This window comes from Nothobranchius furzeri, chromosome 3 (genome assembly GCF_043380555.1).
Source record: "Nothobranchius furzeri strain GRZ-AD chromosome 3, NfurGRZ-RIMD1, whole genome shotgun sequence".
Taxonomy (NCBI): Eukaryota; Metazoa; Chordata; class Actinopteri; order Cyprinodontiformes; family Nothobranchiidae; genus Nothobranchius; species Nothobranchius furzeri.
In genome coordinates, this window is record NC_091743.1 from 70,552,634 (window position 1) to 70,578,727 (window position 26,094).

Sequence of the window (26,094 nt, forward strand, 5' to 3'; positions counted from 1 at the left end):
GAACCTAATCAATTCTGAACTGTCCATTGCTCCATCTCCAAGTGGTCCTCACAAGTATTCTCATGCAACTGCTTGACCAGGAAACCTCTGGGTCAATGTTCTAGTCCTCTAAATGCTCTAAACTTTGAGTTTGGCTTCGTGGCTTTTGTAATTTGGGACGTCCATTCATGTTTTAGCAAGCCTTTTTATCGTGGATAGCAACTGGAGTTTTGTTTAACCCGTCTGTGTAGGGATAATCAGGAAACAGCTACAGAGAGCAGTGAGGCCAAAATAGCGTGATCTTCTGAGCAGAGGATACAAATACATCATGAATTTAGGTTAACATGTTAGATTTTTTTCCTCTGGACAAGAAATAATTACCGGTAATATAGATGATAGGACATGAGACACCTCTAGATGGATATTTGATTATTTCACATTAATTATATATGTATTATAAATAAAAGTGCCTGCTAGACATTTGAGATGCATAGCTGTAATACTTAACTGGGATGGATGGATGGATGGATGGATGGATGGATGAATGGATGGATGGATGGATGGATGGATGGATGGATCACAATGTTGCATTCACAAACCTATACAGAAAAATGCATGTGTGCAACATTTTGCTTTCACACTTAGTGAACTGTCAGAAAGGCACCACGTTGATTGTGCAATAACAGCAGGATATTCATGAAGCACTGTTACCTAGCAACATAGTGTATGCACCATATATAGGCTACAGTAGCACATCTAGTGTGGGATCAGTCATCGCTAAGACAAACAATGAATGAAATGTCAGCAAAATGCTTCACAGATTTTTCAGATAAGTTTGTTTTCTGCTAGTTCTTTATTACACCGACATTTTCAAGTCACTCGTTCCTGTTCGCCTTTGTTGCAATCCGGAGTGAATTGCTCGAGTCTCCGCCAGTAACACAGCCTTGAGCTTTTTACAGCGAGCCCACCACTGTCAGTGTTGAGACTGTTTGTGATGGTATACAATGGCATCAGTGCACAGCTGAGAGAACCCACTCGTGGGAGCCCAGAGTGAAAATATCACTGCAGTGCTTCTCTCAATCCTGCAGTAAATTGGTGCTCAATTCCAGGCAAATACACTCCTGTGTTCATTCTGTCACCTGAGGGCTCTTGTATTGTTCAGGTGCTTATGAGAAAGGTCTGAGCTGGTGGATAAACATTTCATTGAGTTCGGGCTGCTCGAGCTTGCACAAGGACCGCCTCAGCATCAGCACTCCAGCCTCCACTAGACCCAGTTTAAACTATTAGTTTAATTAATTGGGTTTTTGATGATAGAAACTAAATGAAATTGCTTTTCAAGAGGTTTCTCATGTTGGCATTTACATATTTAGAGACTTTGATGCAAGAACTGTTCCACCAAAGTTCACCTCTGTTTTGATTGATAACTTTAGTGTGAACTGAGTTTATTTTATTTGAACAGCTGTTGTGTTTTCTGTGATCAACACTACAATAATATCTAGAAAGCATTCTTGATTTTGTCATGTTTGCTGTAGTTGGAGGCCTGTTGAATAAACCTCTCAACCTCAGTCTGACTGTTTCTGTTTCTGTTGATCAGTCTGCTTTTGTTGCAAGCTCTCCAACAAATGTGTTTCCCGGAAGTGTTGTGTCAGTGCTCTGCTGAACAACATCACAAGTTGTCCTATGTATTTGAAAATCACTAGCTTTCAGGCTCGTTGAAGCACAGAAGGGCCAGCTGTTGGAGAAAAAGCCCAGTCAGCTGAGAACTCCTCACGTTTTTTAGACACTCAAGTCACAGATAAGCTGGCAAATTTTCAATTCCTGTCAGCTCAACAAATCTTCTCACAGGTAATTTTTTCTTAAAAACCTGAGAAATTACAGTTTTTGTTGATTTATCATCACATGTGTTTTCTAGAAGATGATAGATCCCTTAAAAATAAAAAACAGGTCAGACTTTCTAACGATTGATCTAAGCACATGGTCTTCATTGTTTTTGTTGGTCAGCTTATTCATTTTTGTGATTTCTTTCTGCCATCGATAATGATCATTAACAAACAGTGGCCCAAAGGATAACAAAACACCAGCAAATCATTTTTTGCTTCGATTTATATCAGTTTGTGGAAGATTTCTGTGTGCATTAAACAGTTGTAAGTTGTAGGTTTATGTGCACAGATGCTGCATTTGTTGAGCTTCATTGGGTTCGACTGTAGAATCCTTTTAGTGTTTCACTGGATTTTCAGGTTGATTAATCTCACTGTCGTACCTGTGGGATCTGAGATGCTGGCAGCATCTGTGGGTGGGGCAGATTCTGGGTCCAACTTATTCTGTAGGTTTAGGATAAAACTGGGTTCTGGGGAGGATAGAGATAAGTGAAACACCCTGAAAAACAAGTTGTGCTCATTAGCAATAACACAAAGAGGATTTAACTTTAACTTTAACTTAACTTTAACTTTAACTTGGAAGCTGACAGGAAGTACACCAAAGAAATTTAACACGGTATTTCTTTCAAACAGGTTTCAGTGATTTCTGGGGCAGAAACTTGAATTTAAATTGTTTATTTATAAAGTGAGAGGACCCAGTGGAGGTGCTCAGATATCTGGTTATGATGCCTCCTGGATGACTCCTTGGTGAGGTTTTCTAGCCACGTCCAACCAAGAAGAGGCCTAAAGGAAGATCCAGGACACGCCAGAGGGATGTCTCTCGGCTCACTTGGGAGCGCCTTGGGATTTCCTCAGAGGAGCTGGTGAGAGGGAAGTCTGGGCTTTCCTGCTTAGGGATCTGCCCCCGTGACCTGACCCGGGATAAGCAGAAGAGAATGGATTGCTGGATATTCATAAAGCCTTCCTGAACTTCTTTTCCAACTTCACATTGGACGACATTCTGTAGCCTCTAGCTGACCAGAAACTTTACTTAAGAGTTTTGTGGTTTGGTTAGGAACGCTAGTGTGAGTGAGGTGAAAGAGGACCGAACTAGGTGTTTGCACAAAATGTACAAGTACACTCATAAAGGAGCTAAAGGAGGCTACATACACTCATAAAGGAGCTAAAGGAGGCTACACAATCACAAACTGATGGTGACCTGGCGTTGTTGTTGTTGGACTTGTAAGTATAATATTTTTTGTCCACCATTTTGGGTCTGTTGCCTCATTACTTATTTAGGATCAGTTGACTCACTTGCTCCTTAGCAACAACAGGATTGTTTATGACAGTTGTAATTCTGCTTTCAACCAGAAGGGGGTAGAAACTGGAAACCTATTAAGTGTTGCTTTGAGTCCCAGAGTATCAAAATCATCAGTGAAGTGGTTTTGATAAATAATCAGTTGAAAGCTGAAATACCCTCCACATGTGCAGACATGTTGTTTTTTTTTAGCTCAAGCCGGATGATGAATATTATTGGAAACCAGAAGTAATCTTGGTACTTTGTGACACAAAGCTTTTCTATCTCACAATCCAAACCTCAGCGGCTTCTTTGCTGTGCAGTGGAAAGATGATAAACACTCCCTCGTGTATATTGCTATAAAGATGCACTTTGGGCACCTGAGCTATGTAGCAAAAGTTATTTACAAGCCTTTTGCATGATGGGCTCATCGTACAGGGAGGGAGTGGAAATAGTGGTGGCTGCACTCATATTGGTCTTAGATTAAAAAAAATGAGTCAGCTGTGTTTTAAAACAATTTCATGTTTCCTTCCACCGTCTCGGTTCTTCTGCTATTATCAGAGCAATTATGGTGACACACTATTCAGAGAACTGGCAGCCATTGTTTTCCTTTTCTTTGAGACGGAAACAATTTGTGGTGTTTAAGAGAGTGTGTGTGTGTGTGTGTGTGTGTGTGTGTGTGTGTGTGTGTGTGTGTGTATACAAGCAGTACATTGTACAAACAATTTTACAATCAAATCACATTCAGAACAACATCCTCATCAAATAAGTAACTTTAAGATGAATTTTCCTTGATGTCCTTAAAAAAAAAGAAAGTAAAATCAAATAACCTGCAGAACTTCCTGATTAACAAAAGAGCATGAGAGTGGGCGAGCAAGTTTGGAAACTTTTTTAATAGAAATAATAAATTTTGTATAAAAAATTAAACATGCTTCACACATTTCATTAGTTGTCATGAGGTTTTACAAATACGTATTCAGATAGCCAGGCACTGTATCTTTTTGAACATTTTCCTCGATTTTAGGATATGTCGGGACATAAAGCAGACATCATCACTCTATTTAATAACATACATTAACTTGCCATTTAATTTGGTCAGCACTCACATTTTATTCTGCAACACAAATGGTGTTGAAATTAAGACAGGGAGGCGGGAAAAGCGGCACTGAATTCACAACACAGATGACCCCACAGCGCGTCTTTCTCCCCGAGACGTCAGAGCGCTTTTATACTGCAGGAAGCCAAACATTAAGCTGTTCAGCAAGCTCAGGGTGATTGATAGAGATATAGTATTTTTGCAATTAGATGTTCATTTGTTGAAAAGCTTTACAGCTTCCTTATGCTTCCTTATCAAGAGAGTGCCTGTAGAGGAGGCCAGGCCGTTACGGATATCGCTCCAGGACGAGCTGCACCATCCTCCCAAGGGCATCCTTCATCTTAATTCCCATGCTAATGGATCTGTACGGCTAAGCTTCGACCTTACACTTTGCTCGCATGACCGAGAGAGTAGCTGATGGCAGTGATGAGAGGGTCATCCTGGATGACAGCTCACCGTGAGATCTCCTGGCTAAATGCTGTTTAACCATGAGCTGCTGTTTCAGAGCACAGACAGGTATGAGGAGGGCAGTGGCAGCCGTCGGCTAGCTGTTGGTACAAAATCATGATCTCACCTAAGCACAGAGAAACAATCACTCACTAGACCTTCACCAATAAAAAAAACAGATTTTTTTCAACGAACAGTAGGCTCATGCCTAAACAATTGTTAACGACGCTGCAACAGATTTTAAACGCATTCCAAAGATAATATTTTTTCCTTTTTTTATTATATTTTTTAAACAACACAACACAGGATGTTGAAACTGGCATGCTGAAAATTGGCAAAGATCCTGTTCTGTAAGTTTGGTCGTTTGATACTCAGAGAGAACCTGGCGGAGGACGGGAAGCGTGTGGTCAGGTCCGCATCTGCTGCATTGTTGGGATGATCACCGTTTTCAGTCGGCTGACTCGTGAGACCGGAATGCATTGAAAATAAAAACGAACACAAGCTCCTGCTAGAAATCCGTATTTTCATGCCTTTTTTTCCATTCAACAATCCCCGCGGGGCCTTTTAAGTGTTTTGAGATAACATTAAAAAGGCCTGAACATATTTTTGATTTGGTTTCAGTTCCAGGCAGAGCTGCTCGAGATCTCTGAGGTTCTTGTAAAGACGGCGTTGCAGAAACGTAAACACTCCAAAGGAAAGCTCCATCCTCCAGTGTGTGTGTGTGTGTGTGTGTGTGTGTGTGTGTGTTGCTGTTTGACAGAAGATGAAATCTTTAAAATGGTACAGTTTTCTGTTCAGGTCGTCTCTTTCGTCCGTCTCTGCCTTCCTTTGTGGTTTCTCCTCAGCATGTCACGTCTTTGGGCGATGCTTCTGTGATCTCCACCCGCACAACGACAAATCTCCTTTTTTTTCCAGCTGTGTGAAATTCCACTGCACGTTTTATTTATTTTTCCTTCCCTCCCACTCCTGGGGTGGAAATCCTGAATTGCGATAAGAACCTTGGTCCCTTAGATTGCATGGTTGCTGTAGCTGATGTAGGTTTGCTTTGTGGAGAAGGCTGGAAGAGAATAAATAAGTGTAGGAATTTAGACTCGTGTGGAGGCAAGTTGAAGGAAAAAAACATTTAGCTGTTTGTTGTGTTTTTGTTGTGCTGTGTTTTTCTGGTAGAACAAATAAAAGATGAAATGTCAAACGGTGCTTAGTTCCCTTGCTGCTGTGTTGCATTAACACATGGCGATAGCTCCTATTGTGCCAGTATTTACTTCTTCACCTTGGTGTAAACCTGCATTACCAGCAGCGACCTCACCGCCTCCTTTTCCTGCAGCTGTCAGGAGTCAACCCTCCAGTTGTCTCCCCAGACCGTGTTAGCTGATTCGCCGAGGTGGAGCAGATAAATCTTGACATATTGCAACCAGATCGTGGCTGTTTATGGAGCTGCCCCAGACAGGATTTTTTTCCCCATTCCATCCACACCAGCGATGACAATGACAAATGGTTCGTTTTGAAATAGCCTTGCACTGTACAGCTCCAGAAAACCAAAACCCCATCAGGATAGACAGCAGCTTGCTACTAATACTGGGATTTTTGGGTCCCCACGCTGCTTCTCCTTATACAATAGACCCAATTAACCCACCGCAGAAACCTAAATCTTGAATAAAATTATTGCTGTTTGTGTTTGCATGTGGCTATTGTAGGATGGCAGGCCTCACAGTTCCCTGCTGTTGTTGCTGCAGTGAATTGTCATACTTTTCTGTTTTTCTCAAATTGATTTATCTTTTTGTGTCAGCAGCAAATACAATGTCAGCTCTTTTATTTGTCTGAAATAAAATACTTCCACTGCTGGTATTAAAAGTATAAACAAATCTGCAGCTTTAAGATGCACAACAAAAGGCTGGATTTCCTCTAAATTCGGACCTGACGGAGTGAATGGATCTCTGCTGACAGACCTTTTCCTGTCCAAGGCAAGTTGAAGAAAACCATTTTGGGCAGCAAATAGGTCATTTTAGCTGAGTCTTTATTTACTTCACTTGTATATATCCAGAGTTTGTCACTGATACAGTGGGGCCAAAAGCTTTTAGAGGAGGGAGGGAGACGTGCGACATGCCGAAGGATCCAGCTGACTGAAACAAGGACTTCTTAGAGAGAAACTCAATTTTAATTTCTAATCTCTGATTTTGTTTTATTGTATAAAATATGTGAACAATCTCCTGGAAATATTTAACAGAGCTTAACATGACACATTCAAATAAAAAGTTCTTTTCAAGAGCAAGATGTGAGTATGAGGCATCTTAATCTGCTCCAGCAGCAAAATGAACGTTAGTTTGATAGTTTAGTTTTTGTCTACTTAGCTAATGGTGCGTTCGCTTTCTCCTTGGGAATTTCAACTTCCAAGTAGGAAAAATAAACAGTTTGAAAAAGAATAAAGATACAGAGTAAATTTAGTTCACAGCAAAGATGTTTGCTTCAGTGGAATTTGCAGTTCATAAAACTACAAATACCCACCATCACATAGTTTGTCCAGAGGGGAAAGGAGAGGAAAAGGAGTTTAGTTTGTGAAACACCACAGTATTAAAATACAAACTGTTGTATGGTATCGAAGTTGGTTTTTGTTTCATTTGTAGTTTATAATACATGGCCTCCTCATCAGAGTTATTCCAGAGGGCGTAGAAGAGGATTAGGAGTACATGGAGCTGGGTTTGTTTTTGTGTCATTTAGAAACAGTTGTTAAAGTTTTGCATATTGAAGAATGTTGTACAACACTACGCTGCTAACATACAAACAGTTGTATGCTATTTATCATGATATTTAATGGTAATTTTTCTGTATTGCTGCTAGTGCTGTACCGTTTGATGCCAAGTACATCTGGATGGGAGTCATTGCAAAGCAACCAGTTCAAGAGGTCGTTGCTTCTAGGCAGAAAATGCAGCTTGTACCAGATAAACTTTGCCCTGCTTAGAAGGTAGATCAGGGGAAGATGAGAGCAGCTGCTGGCAGGCAACAACCAGGGACTAAAACCTTTTGGATATCAGCAAGCTTCCTGAAGTGTCTTGCTCAAACAGGAAGTCACTACAAAGTCCTGTCCGGGCTGGTCCTAGGTTAAAGGAACATTTAAGTACCTAACACATATTTTATGAAATCTTTACTTGCTCCATGGGGGATCGAGCCTTTGCAGCCGCTGCCCTCACACTTTGGAACTCTCTCCTACTAAGCATCAGGAATGCCGTCTCTCTTTCTACTTTCAAGTTACTGCTTAAAAATTGGCCTCTTTAAATTGGCCTTCCCTTAAGATCAACCCAGCATCCCTCAGTCTAATATGTTTAATTTTGTTTTACTATGTGTTAATTGCATTTCTGTGAAGCGTCTTTGAGTGACCTAAAAATCTCTATACAAGTCTGATGTATTATTATCATTATTGTTTTAACAGTTACAGACTTTAAGTAAGATGTTATTTTTGTCTGTAATTTAAATTCTCTAAGTGGCTCGTAACAAAATACTCGTGTTTTAACCACAAGCTCCCTTCCCACCGGGATAGTTTCAGATGCGAAACAGTAGGGAAAGAGTTCAACGCTTCTGGGGACGCTTTGCAGCCGGGGTAAATGCACCCATCTAGTATAACAGCGGCTATTTGCTGTGTTCTACGTTTTGCTGACATTACGCAACGCTGTTAGGTGGGACGGTCCTTCCCAACAAGCCTAACTCAAAGGCTGTGTTGGTGGAGGGATAACGTGGAAAGGGAAGATAAATGGGACCAAAGCTCCCCCCAGTGGCTGGTTGCAGTATATGATTCTAATTAAATTCCACCCTCTGCATGTAAATCCATGAAAACTTTCTTGCTTAATAACAGTAAAACACCTCAGCTATTTACTTTTTTCAGGATGTTGTTTATGTTGCTTCACATTTTTGCCATTGCATGTCCATTTCTTTATTATGTGCCGCTCTGAGTAATTCTTGATAATGTGCATGTGAGCAGTGTGTGAATTCAAAAGTACACATGGCAGCGCCTCTTAAGGTATTTATTCCCTTGTGAACATCATCCATCTGATCCTAGAGGAACGTGAAGACCAACTCTGTTTTCACTTAGAGACACTAAAATGACTCAAGGCTCGAGAGATTCTCGTCTGCCTTGTTTGCATTGAATTAATATTAGATTAGACAGGAATCAAACTGGCCTAAAATGTCTCCCTAATGAGTGATTCTTTCGGAGTCTGGGTAATCTCAAACTTAACTGTTATCTTACTCACACACACACACACACACACACACACACACACACACACGCACGCACGCACGCACGCACGCACGCACACACACACACACACACACAATCTAATCTAACGCCTAAAAGGCTGTCAGTTAATGGAATGATTAATTATAGAAGCATAAGTTATGAGCAGTATGAACACAGAGAAGCACAAGGTGTGTTCAGTGTAAAAGTTATAAAAATGGCTTTGAGAAAAAAAGATTTAGTTCTGACATGAAATATGAAAAAATACAAAACAAACAAACCATACATTTACATGCAACCTTCAATACTCGAAAACAAAACACATCAGCCTGCTAATTAAATGAATATCAGTAGGCTCGTTTACTGAATTCAGTGAGGTGGTAAATAATGTGCTACACGTCTGTTAATGAGAAATCATTTTTGCTCTGCGTCAAATGATAACATGAGTGGGTTTGATTTCCCAGAAGAAGAATAAAGCAAAGCAAAAAAAAAAAAAAAGCCTGTAGGTTTTTAGTCTTAAGGTATGGAAGAAATTGTCTCATCAGAACACATATTTTTATTTTAACTGAAAATACACCAGTAATAACTTCATCCACAAAAATTCTACATCACCAGCAAAAAGGTAACAACTAAGGAGACCTTCTGGTGACCCAAGACCAAAGTAATCGTCACTCGTTGAGATCAAATTAGTGAGCTCTGTCTATATTAGTGAGGACTGTCCAGACCTTTAGGGGAAACTAAACAACAATTGCACAAACACATGGCACCACACAGGAGAGCCACCTCCTCAGGTCAAGACTCTGCAGTTCTACACCTGTAGGACAAGGGACCCGCTTTTGAAGATCTGGACAGAGAAGAAGGATGGTTTGAGAGAGGAGTAAAGGAAGCCATTTGTGTCAAATGGGAAAAACCTACCTTAAATAGAGGAGGAGGCTTCGGGTTTCACCTTTCCAGCACCTATAATGCAGCTCTGAAGCCAATCCCCAAACAGTTTCAATCTAGGTCACACCCTCCTACATCTAATCAACAACTCCCACACAATAGAGCCTAACGACTCATCGGGGGTAGGAAGGAGGGGTATTCATGGGTAGTTTCTGCTTATTAAGCAACAATGGATGGCTACAGTTTATTAGTTTGACCCTCCCTTATTTTGACAAAGCTCCTCGAATGAGAAGCGAAATGTTTTCAAGAAACCAAAGTCCAGTTTCCTTCATTCAAACCGCTTTGGGGATAAAAATAACTTCTCTGATCGTGTGAACCCTGTGAGGTGTCGACTCGATCAAGTGGCGATCGCTTTGGTCTTGGGTAACCCGGAGGTCACGTCATTCGTTGCAGAATTTTTGCTGATAAAATTTAAATTCTGCAGATTAATTTTACATGGATAATTTAGTTTTCTGGTGTATTTTAAGTTAAAAAGAATCTAACATAATCTCACAGAATAAAAAAGTCTATGTCATAAATTCTGTCAAAGAAAATGTTTCAAATCGGCATTCGTGGTCTTACATTGTGTTTCGAGGCTTTCACACAGTTCGGTCTTGGCCTCTCCGTTGGGTCTGAGTCCGGCTTTAGGGTTGAACTTGTTGGACATGGTGGCGGCGGTAACCACAGCCTTAAGGCTCCGTGTGCGCTTCGGCACGTTCTGCTCAGGGTGTAAAAGAATCACGTAGACCTTAGGCATGTAGAGCAGCCCGAGGATTACCGAAGCGCTCAGGCTCACGGAGATGGTTAGCGTGGTTGTTTGGATGTACATCTGCGGGAGAAAAACACCACACATGCACAGCACAAATACTTCAGACAGGTTTTTGCATATGGGCAGAACACCACATATAACATCTGTTGTTTATCGTTAGAATTAAAGCATCCAATGAGCCAAAGGTCAGCCAGATTGTTCCAGATGTCATTTCTACACAGAACTCTTGTAAGCTCTGCCATTAAGTGTGTTTTAAACCAGAATCCCATCTGCTTTTATCATGTGACTAAAGTTTTCTGCTATGATAGTTTTAATCTGACCGCCGTGTAAAGCTGGCAACAAATTTGAAAACTTGAGTCGATCGGATGCTACAATAATGCATAACAAGCTGGGTCATAAAAAGAAACAAGCTTATGAAAATTTCACGCATGGTCAAATCCTCTCAAACATGGGGGAGGGCAACGCAGAATACCATCCTCACTCATTCCAATTTAATCATTTGCAAAGCCACGCAAATTAATGAGTCATCTTAATAGAAGCTTTGAGGAGTAGCAGAATCTTGTCATTTCTGTACAATGACTGTGTAGTGACTGGTTGACTCAGATACTGTGTGATTTCACTTTGTTCTTATGCTGTGAGGATCAGGCCCAGTAGTTTTGGGCTTGTTTGAGTCCATCCTCTCTAAAGCCTGTTTCACACTGACTGCACAACAGAGGCGGTTCGGTTTCTGTACGACTTCTAGATGTACCCATTCCGGGACTATGACACGTCTCACTTTTATGTTAATTTTCTTTTTATTTGAAGCACTCCACTTTGATCAGCACCAATCCAGCAACTGCTGCATTTTAATAACTAGTTTTAAAGGTGAATACATTAATATTTGCACAAGAATAATTTTCGTTTTAAATTCTCAGTGACACACTTTGCGGGGGGGGGGGGGGGGGGGGGGGAGGGGGATTTAATTTTTCTTGGCGTCTGGAAAAACATCTCCTTTTGCCCCCCTTTATTCGATTTTCTGCCCCCTGTATTTTGGTCGAAGATCATTACTGGGCTGGCCCTATTAAAAATGTTCCACACCCCTGCTTAGTAGACTTAATATAGTATTTTTAAGCCAGTATAAAAATGACTGAAACACAAATTTACATATTTGGCATTATTGACCAATATCTTTGATTTAATTTATTTGTTAAGAATATCAAGATGCATGCTGCATTTGACACTGTCAACCATAGATTCCTTTTGTCCACACTCTCTAGCATGGGCATCGCAGGGAAAGCACAAGCCTGGTTTGAATCGTACCTCACAGGACGTTCATTCAGTGTATCTTGGCTTGGACAATCCTCTGCCATGCACCACCTTTCCACAGGAGTTCCCCAGGGCTCTGTACTAGGAGTTCTTCTCTTTGCCATATACACCACCTCACTGGGTGAGATCATTCAATCACATGGCTTCTCCTACCACTGCTATGCAGACGACACCCAGCTCTATCTGTCATTTCCACCGATCGCCCACACTGTCTCTGCACAAATATCAAACTGCCTCTCTGACATATCAAAATGGATGAAATCCCACCATCTCCAACTCAACCTCTCTAAAACTGAATTACTTGTCATCCCAGCAAAACCATCCATACAGCACAATTTCTCAATCCAAAATGACTTCCGATCTCTGGCTCCTTCAAAGGCAGTTTGAAATCCGGGTGTTGTGATTAATGAACACCTGACCTTTAAAGATCATGTTGCCTCTGTTGCTGGTTCGTGCCGCTTTGCGCTGTATAACATACGAGAGATCAGACCATACCTAACACAACATGCCACCCAGCTCCTGGTGCAATCTACTGTCATCTCTCGCCTCGATTACTGCAATGCCCTTCTAACTGGTCTTCCAGCCTATACTGTGAGACCTCTTCAAATGGTCTAGAACGCAGTGGCGCGTCTGGTCTTCAATCAGCCAAAAAGAGCACATGTCACCCCTCTGTCATTGAGCTCCACTGGCTACCGCTAGCTGCACGCATCAAATTCAAATAGCTAACACTAGCATACAAAGTCTGAGATGGTACGGCTCCCATCTACCTGAATCCTCTTGCAAAGGCTTACGTCTCGGCCCGGCCGCTCCAGTCATCACAGGATCGTCGGCTAGCAGTGCCTACACCACGCTCAGGACAATCCAGACTCTTCTCATGCATCGTTCCACAAATGTGGAATGACCTACCAAGCACTACCAGAACTGCGGCTTCCTTTTGAATTTTCAAGAAACTCCTGAAGACCCTGCTCTTCAGAGAACATCTTCTAAACTAGCACCCTCCTTTCACCCGTCCCCCTCTCTGCTGTCCACTCCTTGTTCCCTCCTCTCCATGATTCATCAGGCTGCCTCACTGCCACCTACGACTGACTGGAAATTGTTTGTTGTTCTTGTTGTTGTTGTTATTGTTGTTTTTAGCCTCAAGGGCAACATGCCGATTATCACTTGTAAGTCGCTTTGGACCAAAGCGTCTGCTAAATACATAAACATGTCCCTTTTGTGTCCGTGTTCCATTTTTCCCCTTAATGTGCCCGCCTCATGACTGGATGGTTGCAGGTTCGAGTCCTGTCTGTGGCAGTCAGTGTGTCTTTAGGTAAGACACTTAACACACACAGCCTGCTGGTGGTGATCGGTGGCGCCAGTGCTCGGCAGCGTTGCCTCCTTCTGTGCAGCCCAGGGCAGCTGTAGCTACAATGTAGCTCATCACCACCAGTGAGTCGATGTGTGTGTGCGTGGGCGAATGACTGGTTGTGTTGTGAAGCGCCTTGGGGGTTTGTAGAACCCTACAAGGCCCCATACAGGCAATTTACTATTTATTGTTTTCCCATTTCTTATGCAGTGATGGGTTATTGGCGTAAGTGAAATATTTACCCCGCCATTGTCCTGGTAACTGATATGTTTGCAGATGCCAAATTCATTATACTGGTGATTAAAATGAAGTTGTTTGCTTTTTATTTTGCAGAGAAAATCGAGATAACTGGTTGTAAATTAAGGCAATATTTTCCCATAAGGTAATGATAATTAGACAGCTGCTGCTAATGGTCTGATTGTTTTAAATATTACAATTAATTAAACCAAACCGACAACTGAGATTACTAGTCAGAAGATATATTGTATAATTGTTGTGTAACCTGTGTACAACCTCAGCCAGAAAACTTTAGTGTTTCTGCTGGAATTAAACATACTTTGTCCAGAAAACTTTCATAAATTGTTCAGTGAGTGCAAGTTGCTGCCCTCCAACAGAAAAAAAACTTGATGAAATTCAGTGGCAGATGTTCTGATTAGCGAGCTACCCAAGGTTGATGCTGATGCTAAACCAGGATTTCAGAAAGAGTGACAGCAGCGATTTGGATCATTTCAGTCGTCTGACAGCACTGAGCAACTGTAGTCACTAACGCCGCTAACGAGCAACGAGATTAGAGGCTTCCAACAACTTCAAAACCAAACTGAAGGAATGTTGCTGACATTTTAGCCCAGGTTGTAAATACTGCAAAGGTTTCACCAAATTGTTGCAACAGACTTTGTAAACAAGCAGCTTCTTCTGGCAGAAGGACGAATGACAACATGGCCAAGGATATTCTTTATGTGTAAATGTATGAATCCAATATCACTGAAGAAGGTAGAGTACACTAGTAAAATGTTAAAGATGATCATCTAGATGTTGCATCTGGGCACATAACAGACCTACTGCAGGACATTCATCCAAAGGAAAGTTTGGTTAACCTTTAGAAAGGTTATGTACAAAAATACAGCCAAGTTTATTGATTTACAAGTTAACATATTCCTGCATTTTTTAAAGAGAAAATCAGTAGTTTTTACATTTAATCTCAAGAAACATCAATCGAAGCGTTCAAAATGATTAAAACGATGTTCGGTTGTTGAAAAGTATTGGCGGCTTCGTACCATACAACCCTAAAATTTGGGTCTAAAGTACATAGGGCATGGGTCTAGCATCTTTGGAGGATGCCAAGTTTCTTTAAGGCCAGTGCGGGATGATACTAGAACTGGTTTACTCTGTAATCAAACCACAGCTGACCAAAACATAGTCCTAATAAACTATTTCAACACACGCAACTGCAGACCAGTCGTTTTTAGTTGGCATAAAATTGAAATGAGCTAATAAAATTCCTCATGCACAGGATTTAATAGTTATTATTTGTTACCATTAGTCGTGTTTCTTTCTATTCGCTGGATGGGTTTTATTCCATTTGGTTTGTGGTGTTTTTTTATCAGTCCAGCATAACATTTAGCCTCCCAGATGTGATCGTCTGCTTGAATGTAGTTGTTTGTTTTTATTATCTGCGAGTCTCCCGGGTGCTTTCCCTGCAGACTGACTGCATCTCATCTCAGCCAGGCCCTGCTGGCGCGAAAGCCTGCTGGCTAGAGAGCAGAAGAATGGAGGCAGTATGATCGAGGGATCAACTGCACTGGACCCCTCCCAGCTGCAGGGAGCGTAAACCAGTGAACTGCTGAGGGCACAGTTCACTGCCGCCTCGAGGACGGACTGTTGAACCCAAGCTGTTAATCATATAAACAAACTCAAGAATGAAGCTGATATGTGAATACTAAATAAAAGATGGAGAGAGTGCAGAGTTAAAAAATGCTATGCAATTTCCTGAAAAGACATTTTGCAGAGTTAAAGAAAATGGCTGAAATCAGTGTCAAAGTTTCTAATGATGTATAATTTTATTTTTCATTTTTGCAAAATGCAGATTATGATTATTATTATTATTATTATTGGAAACTTTTGTCTTAAATCCTGCTGAAATTTGATGCAGGCACTGCAAAAGTCAGAACAGGAAATTCTACAAAGGGCCACATTGGAATAGCTTGAGCTACATGTGGCTCCAGAGCTGCAGGTTGCAGAATACCATCCATCCATATTTAAATCTAGTCAGAACCTCTCAGCCTCACACAGCAACTCAGGCTCCTTCCCCACCAGAGAGATGACATTTTATGTGCCAAGAGCCAGCTTTTGTAGCCGAGGATCAGACCGCCAAGGACCCCGCCCTCGACTACCACCCGCCACACACTGCACCCGACCCCTTTGGCCCCTCCCATGAGTGCAACACATTCTTACACTCAAGGCGTCAAAATATGACGCGTGTGACCAAGCCTCAGTATATGACGATTCGGGACGCCCCAGCGTGTCAGGAGACGACGATTAGGGACAAACAGCTGATGCAGCGTCCCAGAGCGTCGGTATCCGACGCCGGTGGTGAGATCAAATCAATCAAATCAATCAAATCAAAGACACTTTATTAATCCCAGAGGGAAATTACATTAAAACTACTTGTGAACTACTTACCCTTCCCCTCACTCCAATCCTAACCTTAAGGTCACTGTTTATGGACCTTAAGGTTAGGATTGGGGTGAGGGGAAGGTTAAATAGTCGAATAATGTCTGTGTGACCGTGCGCGTCAAACAGTGATGCCAGCGGAGCCACGTGATCCAGCGTGTCCCTGATCGTCGTCTCCTGACGCGCTGGGGCATCCCGAATCGTCATATATTGAGGCTTGGTAACACGCGTCATATTTTGACGCCTTGGGTATGAGAATGTGTTGAGGAGTGCTGATCCCAAGAGGGACCCATGTTTCCTCTTTAGGCTGTGCAAGCCCGGCCACCAGGCTCTCGCCAACGTGTCCCACCTCCAAACCTGGCTCCAGAGGGGGGCCCCAGTGACCCGAGTCTGGGTGAGAGAACACGGTTTCCATTTATATTATTTATCATAAGGAGTCTTTGGGTTGCAGAATACTGAACTAAAAATAAACCTGGATGTTGAAGCCAAAACAAAATGTGACCCCCTTATTAGATGGTTCAAATTAATTAATTTCCCAGATGAAGAGTTTTGGGGATCCACATAGTTAAGGCTATATCCTGCTTTTGTAAATTCATATTTTTTTTTTCTAATTAATTGAGTTGTAGCTAGTTCTGTAAAGGAGCAATATGTAAAAATTATACAGTTAAATAATCACAAAACAGCCATGTTGGAAGGAAGGTTACATTGAATAAAATGTTTTATTTGTCAGCCAGTTGGGGAATTGTCACTTTTTATCCTTTCCAAAAACTATAGAAAAACGTAGTCACTCTCTACAATCATTGAACCGTGAGGTTGCCAAGTTTGTTCTGAGCAAACGCAGCATTTGTAATTAGACACAGCAAAAAGCTCCAGAGTGGTTTAAAACAAGTCCAGTAAACAGGAAGTTATTTCTTGTACCCTAAGAAGTTTTACTTTAATATCGGGTGAAGCAAGCTAGAGGCTAACATTTAGCTAACAATGCTAACAGTAAATCAGAAGCAATAAATCGGCTCTAAAATATCTCAAGCAACTTTTTCAATTACTAGCAACTCAACATTGAAATGTGTGTGTGAAGTGAATAATGAGTCAATCTTGGTGTTTTACTCATTTAAATGAGTTGTTCAGAACTATAGAGAGCCTGACACTTCCGCATCACGGGTCCCTGGAAGAACGGAAAAATGAAAGCAAGTCAACGGGGCTAAAAATGCTATTTTCTAATCTGCTTTGCCTTACGCCCTGGATCGCACATATGTTGTACTGCAATTTAAATGACAAGTAATGATGGGTGTTTTGGCCATGCCAGTCACGTTCTTTGAGATTTATCAGCTTGTTAAATTTCGTAATTAGCATGACTACTAACTAGAAATCGGCACTTCACATATGTGACATCACCACATAATCTCCTCTCCCCAAAATAGCTGCTACTCACCAAATGACCAGATTTATGGTGGTTCTTTCCTCCTGTGGGAAGTTTGCTGAACTTACAGCCATTTTTCCTCTGTTTTCTCCGTGTCTGGTTCGATGACGTCACTTTCACGAAGCACATTTGTAGTCCTGGACTTATTTTCACACAAAACCTAGAATATCGTCCCACCCCCGTTCGAAAATAAGCACGTTCTTGGTATCAAAATGCTTCTTTAAAATTCACAGACATCATATGTGAAATCCATGGCACAAAACAAGCTGAATTAGAAAACAGCGTTTTTTTGCCCCATTGACTTGCATTCATTTTTTCGTTCTTCCAGGGACCCATGATGCAGAAGTGACTTAGGCTCCCTATGACAGCAAGCTATCGGCAAGATGGCAAACAACACTTCCTCTAATGCTGGAGGGATACTACCGTAATGAAATAAGAGCTCACTACCTGCATCAAGCTAAGAAACATCCATTTGCATGGAAATAGACAGAAGTTCAGTTAAGCTTACTTTTATTTTTTCATTGGGTGTTCTATCAGACACAAGATTATGAAATAATCTTCTACCACTAGCAACTACATCCTGGAGCTACATTAGCCTACAAATGGGAGTCCTGTTTTTACTGTCAGGCTAAATCCAGTTTTCAGTCCATTAATTTGTTTCCCCCGATTGCAGTGCACCTGAGCGTTCAGTGAGTGCAGCTCATAAAGGAGAGTTGCTGTATATCTCACATCCCTGTCATCATACTGCCATCAGCAGATCTCGCTGTAGGCAAAACATGACAAAGAAGAAGCTCATAGTAGCATTAATCATTGAACTGCATGCAAGAAAAACAAGAGTCTTATCAGAACGTGAGGTGTCTCTGCTTACAACAATTGCTGCAGAAGCCGTAGCAGACTTAACCTGTGTTGTTATAACACAGAACAATAAAACTATAAGCAAATTATCTAAATGATGTTAACTGTTCCTGTTCTGTGTATAGTCAGTGTTGTTCCTTAGCAGTTATCATCAACAGAAGGGCTTGCTGCAAAAAACGTATTATAATTGTGCTGTAATTAGGCCAATAAACAAATAAAAGCCTTAGGGGACTCAATAATGTAGCTCCACGGGAGATTGCCATTTGTAAAGATCACAATTCTTTGACCTTGATTAGCTTCACAGCCAGCTCACGTTATTGGATCACCCCGAGGTCAACAGTCAAGGCCCAGAGGGCTGTTGAGCTTTAGGCCTAATGAATGCACAACTGCTCTGTGAAGTGCAAGATGTTACTCAGCTCCCTCTGCTCTATGGCATAAATCTTTGTTATTTATCATTGGGCCTGGGGGACTCTACTGTGAATGATTCTGTTTGTGCTACCAGTGAGAAAAGTCAACTGCTTTTTTTGATGGCATGCATGGCTCGGCTCATCAGGACTTGTATTTGCAGTCAGGTATTTTACTCTACTCTGTTTTCCAGTGCAAATATTAAATAGAAGCTGTGCTGATTTAAAATTCTCTGACACAGACACAAAACTCAAGACAAAATGCATATGCTGAATGGCTATTAAGCTAACGTGGCCATTACTGAGTTTAGCTTTAGTTTAGATTTATTTATTTATTTGTGAAAGCTACTAAAGCAGAGGCTTGAAATGTCTGGCTTTGCATGTACAGTAGTCCCTCGCTATAACACGGTTCACCCTTTGTGGCATAGCTGTTGTGCAGATTTTTTTTCTGTTAATAAATAAAAGGCAACAATGGTAACTGACATAAACGAAAATCCTATCAGAAAATGGAAAAGATAGAAAAAGAACCAATCCGCTATTGGGACTAGACAAGAAATGAACCAGTCAGGTCCAGATATGGCTGCTGGTTGAACAAGCTAGCGGTAACCATATATGCCGGTGTCGGTACAAGATCTGCTCGAGTGCAAAATCGGCTCGGGGTCCTTCGACTGCCGATGACGTCAAAGTACGGCAAACCCACTCGGACAAAATACACTACACATCTATACTGTTGGAAAGAATTTAGCAGTTTCGTTATTAAAATAATGGTTTTTAAGACGTAAGTTTGTGTTTATAATGGTGTTTGTAAAATAAAACACTATATTGTATTCATAATGTTGAACTCCTCTTTGAGCAAATCCCTTGAAGAATCATAGGTATTAGCAACACCTGTGAAATTGAATTTGCAGTAAAGAAGTGTGTCCCGTTTATTGAAGTATTTTGTGCTTAGAGTTTTTGATGTCTTGTCCATGCGTAGTTCAGTACACTCATAGCTGCTAGCCCAAACTCTGGAGTTAAAAGTTTTCTGGCTTTACTAAAATACCTGTCTGTACTTATTTGATTGATGGTAGTTTTACTTTCTGTTAGACTCCAAATGTAATCACTTGGCACGTTTCTAATTCATAATTTGTAATAATGTAATCGGTGATATTATCATTAGCATTCCTATGGGTTTTTCCATGTATATTAGCATTGCGCTAACCACTCGCTGCCAAATTGCAGCCTTTGCGATTAGAAAATCTCCTTTTGTCACATCGCAATTTAATTGCACATGCAGTTAATCATTCAGCCTTAATATACATGCAGCTCTATGCTAAAAGTGTATTTTCAAAGAGGTTAATGATGGATTTCTTTGTAAAAGTTGTCCATCTTTCCAATAGAAAGATTTGCCTGGACCAACGTAACGTGACAACAACGTAACGTGATTACGTAATTCCGTAAGGTTCATGTTCAGCCAATCAACTACTTAGACGTCATCGGCAGTCGACGGACCCCGAGCCGATTTTGCACCCGAGCAGATCTTGTACCGACACCGGCCAGTAATAGTTGAACAATGTATGTCTAAAAGAAGACAAATGTCTGCGGCTGGGAGGAAAAGCATTAGATGTGACCATCTAAAAAGTCTTTGCTTGGTGAGAACATATGTAGGGTCTCTCCTGGTTTCAAAAGTTACAGTGGTAGCAGCGCAGAGACAGGAGAGGGGTGCAACGGTAGACCCGAACCAAACCGAATGCACAAAGTGGTGCATCTGTTTTTTTCATTGTTTTCGTGGTGCTGCTGTGGTCGTGATATACTTGGCGTTCAGTGTTCTAGGGGTGTGTTTGTGAGGAAAAACATTCAGGCAGCTCACTTTAGTAAACAATTAAGGGGAAACTAATAAATACACCTGAAAACAATTCTTACCTTTGGTGAAATTTTGCATGCTTATTTTTTTACATCACACTGAGAGTTTTTAAACAACACACAGAACTGTGAAATCGTTAATGCCAGTCTGGGAAAAGTGTATAAAGTGAGTAGTGAGGGGTTTTAATTCGTGGATGTTACCTTTTGTGGGTTATTTTAGAACTTAACTCCCGTGATCAAAGAGGGACCACTATGATAAGTCTATCTCATATATTAGCTCCACCTTTTAAGTTGAATTACTGAAGTAAATAAACTTTTGCACTTGTTCAAATTTCAACTGCAAGAATAATTGTGAGATACAAATGTAGCATGTTTAAAGCCACACCCTCAGTAATGCAATGTGCATTGTTTTAACCTATCTGCACACTGGTTTGCTGCACACACATTTGTTAAAACTGACGTGTGCAGCAGTTCTGCACTGCTGAGTCTCAGTGGTCTGCAGTGTTTTCAAATTCACTATCTTCTATCATATCAGCTGGTTTGAAACCTCAACCCAAGGGCACAAAGAAAATGTACCAGGTACAAAGTACCATCTCCAGAGGAAAAAAACAAACAAAAAAGAGAATAGTACTGAGTTGAGTTGTACCATGTGCTGGGAATTGAGAATTTGCAAGTAGCAGAAATGCACTCAGAATGCACGCCATCAAAAACACACTCCTGTTTGACTCTTTTGGTCTGGCTGAACTCGCTGCAACTCCCACTCTTTGTCTGACTAACAGCATTTCTGTTGACAGTGCCAATAGTGTGGTGGAGACTTCTTAGGGGAAATAAATAACACCACTCAATTCATCAGTCCATTCAAGCACTATACCGGCAAGGCCGGTTTGTGTGGGCTGATTGAATCTATTGTGTCAGAGCCTCATTCCAATTCATCCCATTGTCTGATGCCCCTCCTCCTGCCTCAGTCTTTGAGACAGCCAATGATTTAGACAGTTTCTCCAGGTAAGCAGGTGTCACTTCTGTTTCTGAAGGTAGTAGAAAGCCTGGCAATGACGCCCCATAGATGGACCAGATGTCCTCATTTGAATGATAGGGAAAGCCTCCTATGGCATTTTCTTAGATCAATCTCAGCCGCAGATGACAGATAAATGATGGTGCTTGTACTGGCGAGGCAGGGGCCCACTGTAAACTGGTGGTTAGTACATAGGCGGCTAGATAAGGTAAATTAGAAGGAAATGGAGCATTTAATTCTACTGAGACATGTCAATGTGAGCTGTGAGGCTTTACAATGCCTGTCATTTACAATATGATGACTATGAGATGTGCCAGCTTTAATGATAGCTCCTGAAATAACACTGTTAATGTAAAAGTTTATTTCCACAGCTCAGTTCCACCTATCTGTTTAAAACACATCGCCTACTGTAAACCACTTGTTTTTCTAGATGGAAACTGTAGCCATTTGTTTTAGGGTCACTGCTGAAAAGTCTAGAGTCGCTTAGAAAGCTGTGTTTGAGCTGTGATCTTTGTTGGAATAAAGAATCATGTGGCATTGGGCTTGTGGGTTTCTATCAGGCTTAAGACAATGCTGCGAGTGAGCCGTTGTGAGTGAAGTGCTGGAGCCTCTCTACAGGGAAGGAAATCTGATGGCATCAACAAGAAAACCTTAATGTGGGGAAAAGCAGCATTGTTGTTGTTGGCTGACCCTGTGGACTGCATTCTAACTCCTAGCTAAAATATGATTTTCACTACTTGAATCTGGAGGTCATTAAAAAAGAAAACTAAGAGAAGGTTGGTGTCACCCAGGCCAAGCCTCTCTTGCAGTGGCCTCAGCGTCTGACGGTCCTCTTCTCCCGTAGTTGGTTTCAGTTCTTACTTGCAACTGACTTAGGCTTTGGAAGGGCTAGTCTCTGAGGACAGGTTCCAGTCCTCTATCTACATCTAACTACCAACCCTCACCAATGCTGACCTAGATGCTAGATATACAAATACCAGCTGCGTAAATGCCTACACACCACTAGAAATATCCAGTTAGCGCACGAAGGATGCAGCAGCTCATACCAGAGCCTGTCCTAAGTCACATGGCCATTAGAAATACAGGAATATCACAAAAGCACCTCTTTAAATTCTTTTCTACTATTCTAAGGTCCAACTAGGTGAGCTTCTGGCAGATTAAGCTTATGTTTTGATTATTTTCACTTAGCTTGGATCTGGCATGTTAAAGGTGTGGAACACAGAATTGTTTTTTAAATTATTATTTTAATGGGTTTTTTCATACTGGCTGGAAATGAAAATAGTCTCCTACACCTATCTCCTGCATTAGCTTCTGATGGAAAGCTTAGAAAATCCTGACAGATCTGTGTCACACTGTCACCTATTGAATCAACCATCTTGACTCGCAACAGGGAAGGCTGTTGCATCCAGGAAACAGATCTCAGCTAGCAGAAGCTAACCTTTAGCATTAACAACTCCACCACACAGCAGAACTCCTCCAGGCTTGTGTTATTTGTAGAGATAAAACATCAGTGCAGAGTAAACAGAGTCAGTGGTTGTGATGTTGCTGTTTGCCAATCAGAGGCACAATATTGGAATATAGTGAATAATGTTGAATACAACTCTAAATCGTACTTTTCTGTCCCCTTCTCCTCCAGCTAATGAAGACTTCCTGAAATAGGAGCACAAGAGCTTTTTTCCCCACAGAGAAGACATTTGCACATATAGAGACCACTGCAGATGCATTGAAATAACAAGTGAATGAGAGATTTAAACCTGCCAACAGATCTCAACACATTTACTTCAGTGGAAGTTTTAACTAGTTCCAGATTTGTGTTTCTATGTTTAATAGGGATGGGATCAATATTGATAAAAAGACTGCTGCTAATTCACAGAAAGTGGTGCATTTCCTCCTGTATGACTCATCGTTTACATCCCCCTTCAGTCTCTCTGGAAGCTCCCTCCTGCTCCCTAGTTCACAAACTCCAGCATCCTCCCTGCACTTCTTTCAATACTAGTTCACTTTCCTGTCCAGTCTCTTGTCACTGCATCAGCCTCCATTCTGCAATTACAGACCGATAAACAGAGGTAATCTTTTTTTTTAAACTAAAGTCCATAAATGTACCGTTAGCAGGCTCTTTGTGAAGAACACTGCCAATCTATTCATTCTATATGTTAGGTCTTCCTCAAATCAAACCTATTTCAGAGTTTGTTTCCTTCACTTCTTTACAGTTTTTACTCCCTAAAGTAACCCAGCTGAACTCTGGAAAAGACAGCTAGCTTTTAGGATTATATTCACTGGAGTCGATCTGTGGTGGATGTCAGAACCTAGCTGTTGCTCAACAAGGACACAGAATGCATGTTGGTGATTATGCAGAGGACCTGAAAGAAATACAGGTGTCACTTTTACATATTCAAGGTCTGCTTGGCAAATTATCAACTGGCAGTAAAAGTTGCAGCAGCAATATTTCGTGTCCGTCTCATACATAAACTTGAAACCGTGTTGTGCTCTCAGCTAAACGTGTGAAAACTATCAACACATTTAGAATCTGTCCAGGAATGTCGATGGTAAATGGCCTGTATTTTATATAGAGCCCTTTAGAGTCCTTGAACCCTCCAAGGTGCTTCACAACACAGTAATTCACTAGTGCACACTCACATTCACACTCTGATGGTGATGAGTTGCATTGTAGCCACAGCTGCCCTGCAGAGCATTGACAGATGTGAGGCTGCAGAACACAGGCGCCATGCTCTCTCCGACCGTTATCAGCAGGCAGGGTGGGCTAAGTGTCTTGCCCAAGGACATAACAGCTGCATTCTCTGGTCAGAGCTGGGATTGAACCTGCAACCTTCCAAATACTGGAACCCTCAGTTCCTGTTTTTCTCCTCAGAAGAAGCTACAATGGTGTTCTGCTGAGCTGTGGTAGCCTCATGGAGGGGGCCATTGGCTAGCACACTGCTGCTAACCACTAAACTCATTTACTGCCAAACATTTTCTGAGCAGTAAAGCCCTTCGCTGCCAGTGTTTTTCAGCGTTTTTGCTGTTTTTTTAAGAGTCACAGAATTAAAGAGTTAACATTCTTCCTCTTCTGATAACATTTTACTGTCTTTGACATGGGATGCGCTACTACTAGTTTACCTGTTGAATTAATTATAGATTCTTCTTTGGTATGTTCTTAATGTGTCTAGTTTCTAATTCCATTTTTAGTTCTTTTTTATAACACAGAAAAGGTTTTTTTCACCTTGCTGACAGTGTCGTTTGCAGACTGCAAAACGTCCTCAGAGCTGACGCTGATGGTGGTTATCCGCGGATAAACAGAGTAGGAAGTGACTAGTCAGTGACTCTATGCAACCTGCTGGGTTCCTTATTTAGGATACCTTTTACTGATTGGCTTAATGAACTGACCTGCATAGGAATGTTTACTATGTAGAGTACCGTGAGACGACTTGTCGTGATTTAGCGCTGTATAAACTGAATTGAGTTGAATTATTAAGTCATATTGCTGTCTGTTTAGGTTTGAGAGGGGAGGTCTTGGTGACTGAGCATGCTTCAATTTGTGTTTTTTTTAGGTGTAAGTAATGACTCTAGTATGAAGCTACCTGATAGGATATTATGGTAAAAAAAATAACCTTTTTATTGAAGTTTTTGTTGATACAGATTTTCTCTATCGTACCACATGTCTTTTGATATATATATATATATATATATATATATATATATATATATATATATATATATATATATATATATATACATATATATGGAATAGGTGGGGAGAGCAGAATAAAGAGAGAGTGGTGAAGAAGGTCATTGAGCTGAAAGAAAGTCACTCTGAGCTACAGTGCTGGACATGGCTGGGTTATATGAAAGAGCAAGTTGAACTAACATTTTCAAGCTAACCGCGCAAAGAAATTAGCTTTTACGTTACGTTTGATTATTCTCTCTGATATGAGGAAGGAATGGAGGTAATTTTCCTGAAGTTAAAGCTTAATTTTGTGTTCCATTATGTATCCTATACCTTCAGATCGCTCAGAGCAATAGGATAAGCTTTTTAAACAACAAAAGTAGAGCCACCGTATTCCAAGGGTTCAGTTCTCTGGGATAAAATCAGTAATGTACAAGCAATGTAAATCAGAGCAGGAGAAATGGTGGTTAGCAAGAGGACTGTGAGATGTCCTCCCATATGCTACATTCATCGGATGTAGGGAGGATAAAACAAGAAGTAAGACTTGATTTGATCTTCAGAGTTTTTTATTTTTTTCTTCTTTTTGTCTTTTGCTATTTACCAATTCAAAGCCATGCTAGCTAATGGATTACCTCATCCTCCAAAAGAGCTGTTCGGTCTCCGTGGTTATACAATTCCCTTTCATCTTCACAGAGAATAGATGGAATGATTAAACAAAGAAGTCACTGATATCTATGGCTGCTGTTGACATGCGGCTTAAGATGAGCATCACTCGCATTAAATAATGTAGGCTTTGCATGTGGATTCCTTCCTCCTTACTGTGCACTCATGTATATGCAACCCACAAATGTACAGTGGTGACTGCTGACATTTCAGTGGATTTTTCTAAAGATATTTAGGACATTTAATGCAAAACACCCTGTATGTAATACCCTCCGCAGTTTTGAATGCTTTCAACTCATATTATTCATACCAGTGACTAAACTAGGG

General features: G+C 41.1%; 1 protein-coding gene across 1 annotated transcript in view; it reads right to left on the reverse strand.

Moving 5' to 3' along the window:
* Positions 1–4,006: 4,006 nt before the first annotated feature.
* Positions 4,007–26,094, reverse strand: part of LOC107385024 (metabotropic glutamate receptor 4) — a 280,302-nt gene continuing 258,214 nt past the window's right edge. The window contains exons 11-12 of the mRNA XM_015958590.3: positions 10,404–10,650; positions 4,007–5,732 (exon numbers count right to left, since the gene is read on the reverse strand). Of these exons, the coding sequence (XP_015814076.1) occupies positions 5,683–5,732; positions 10,404–10,650 (297 nt within the window). The 3' untranslated portion in view covers positions 4,007–5,682. The remainder of the gene's footprint in view (positions 5,733–10,403; positions 10,651–26,094) is intronic.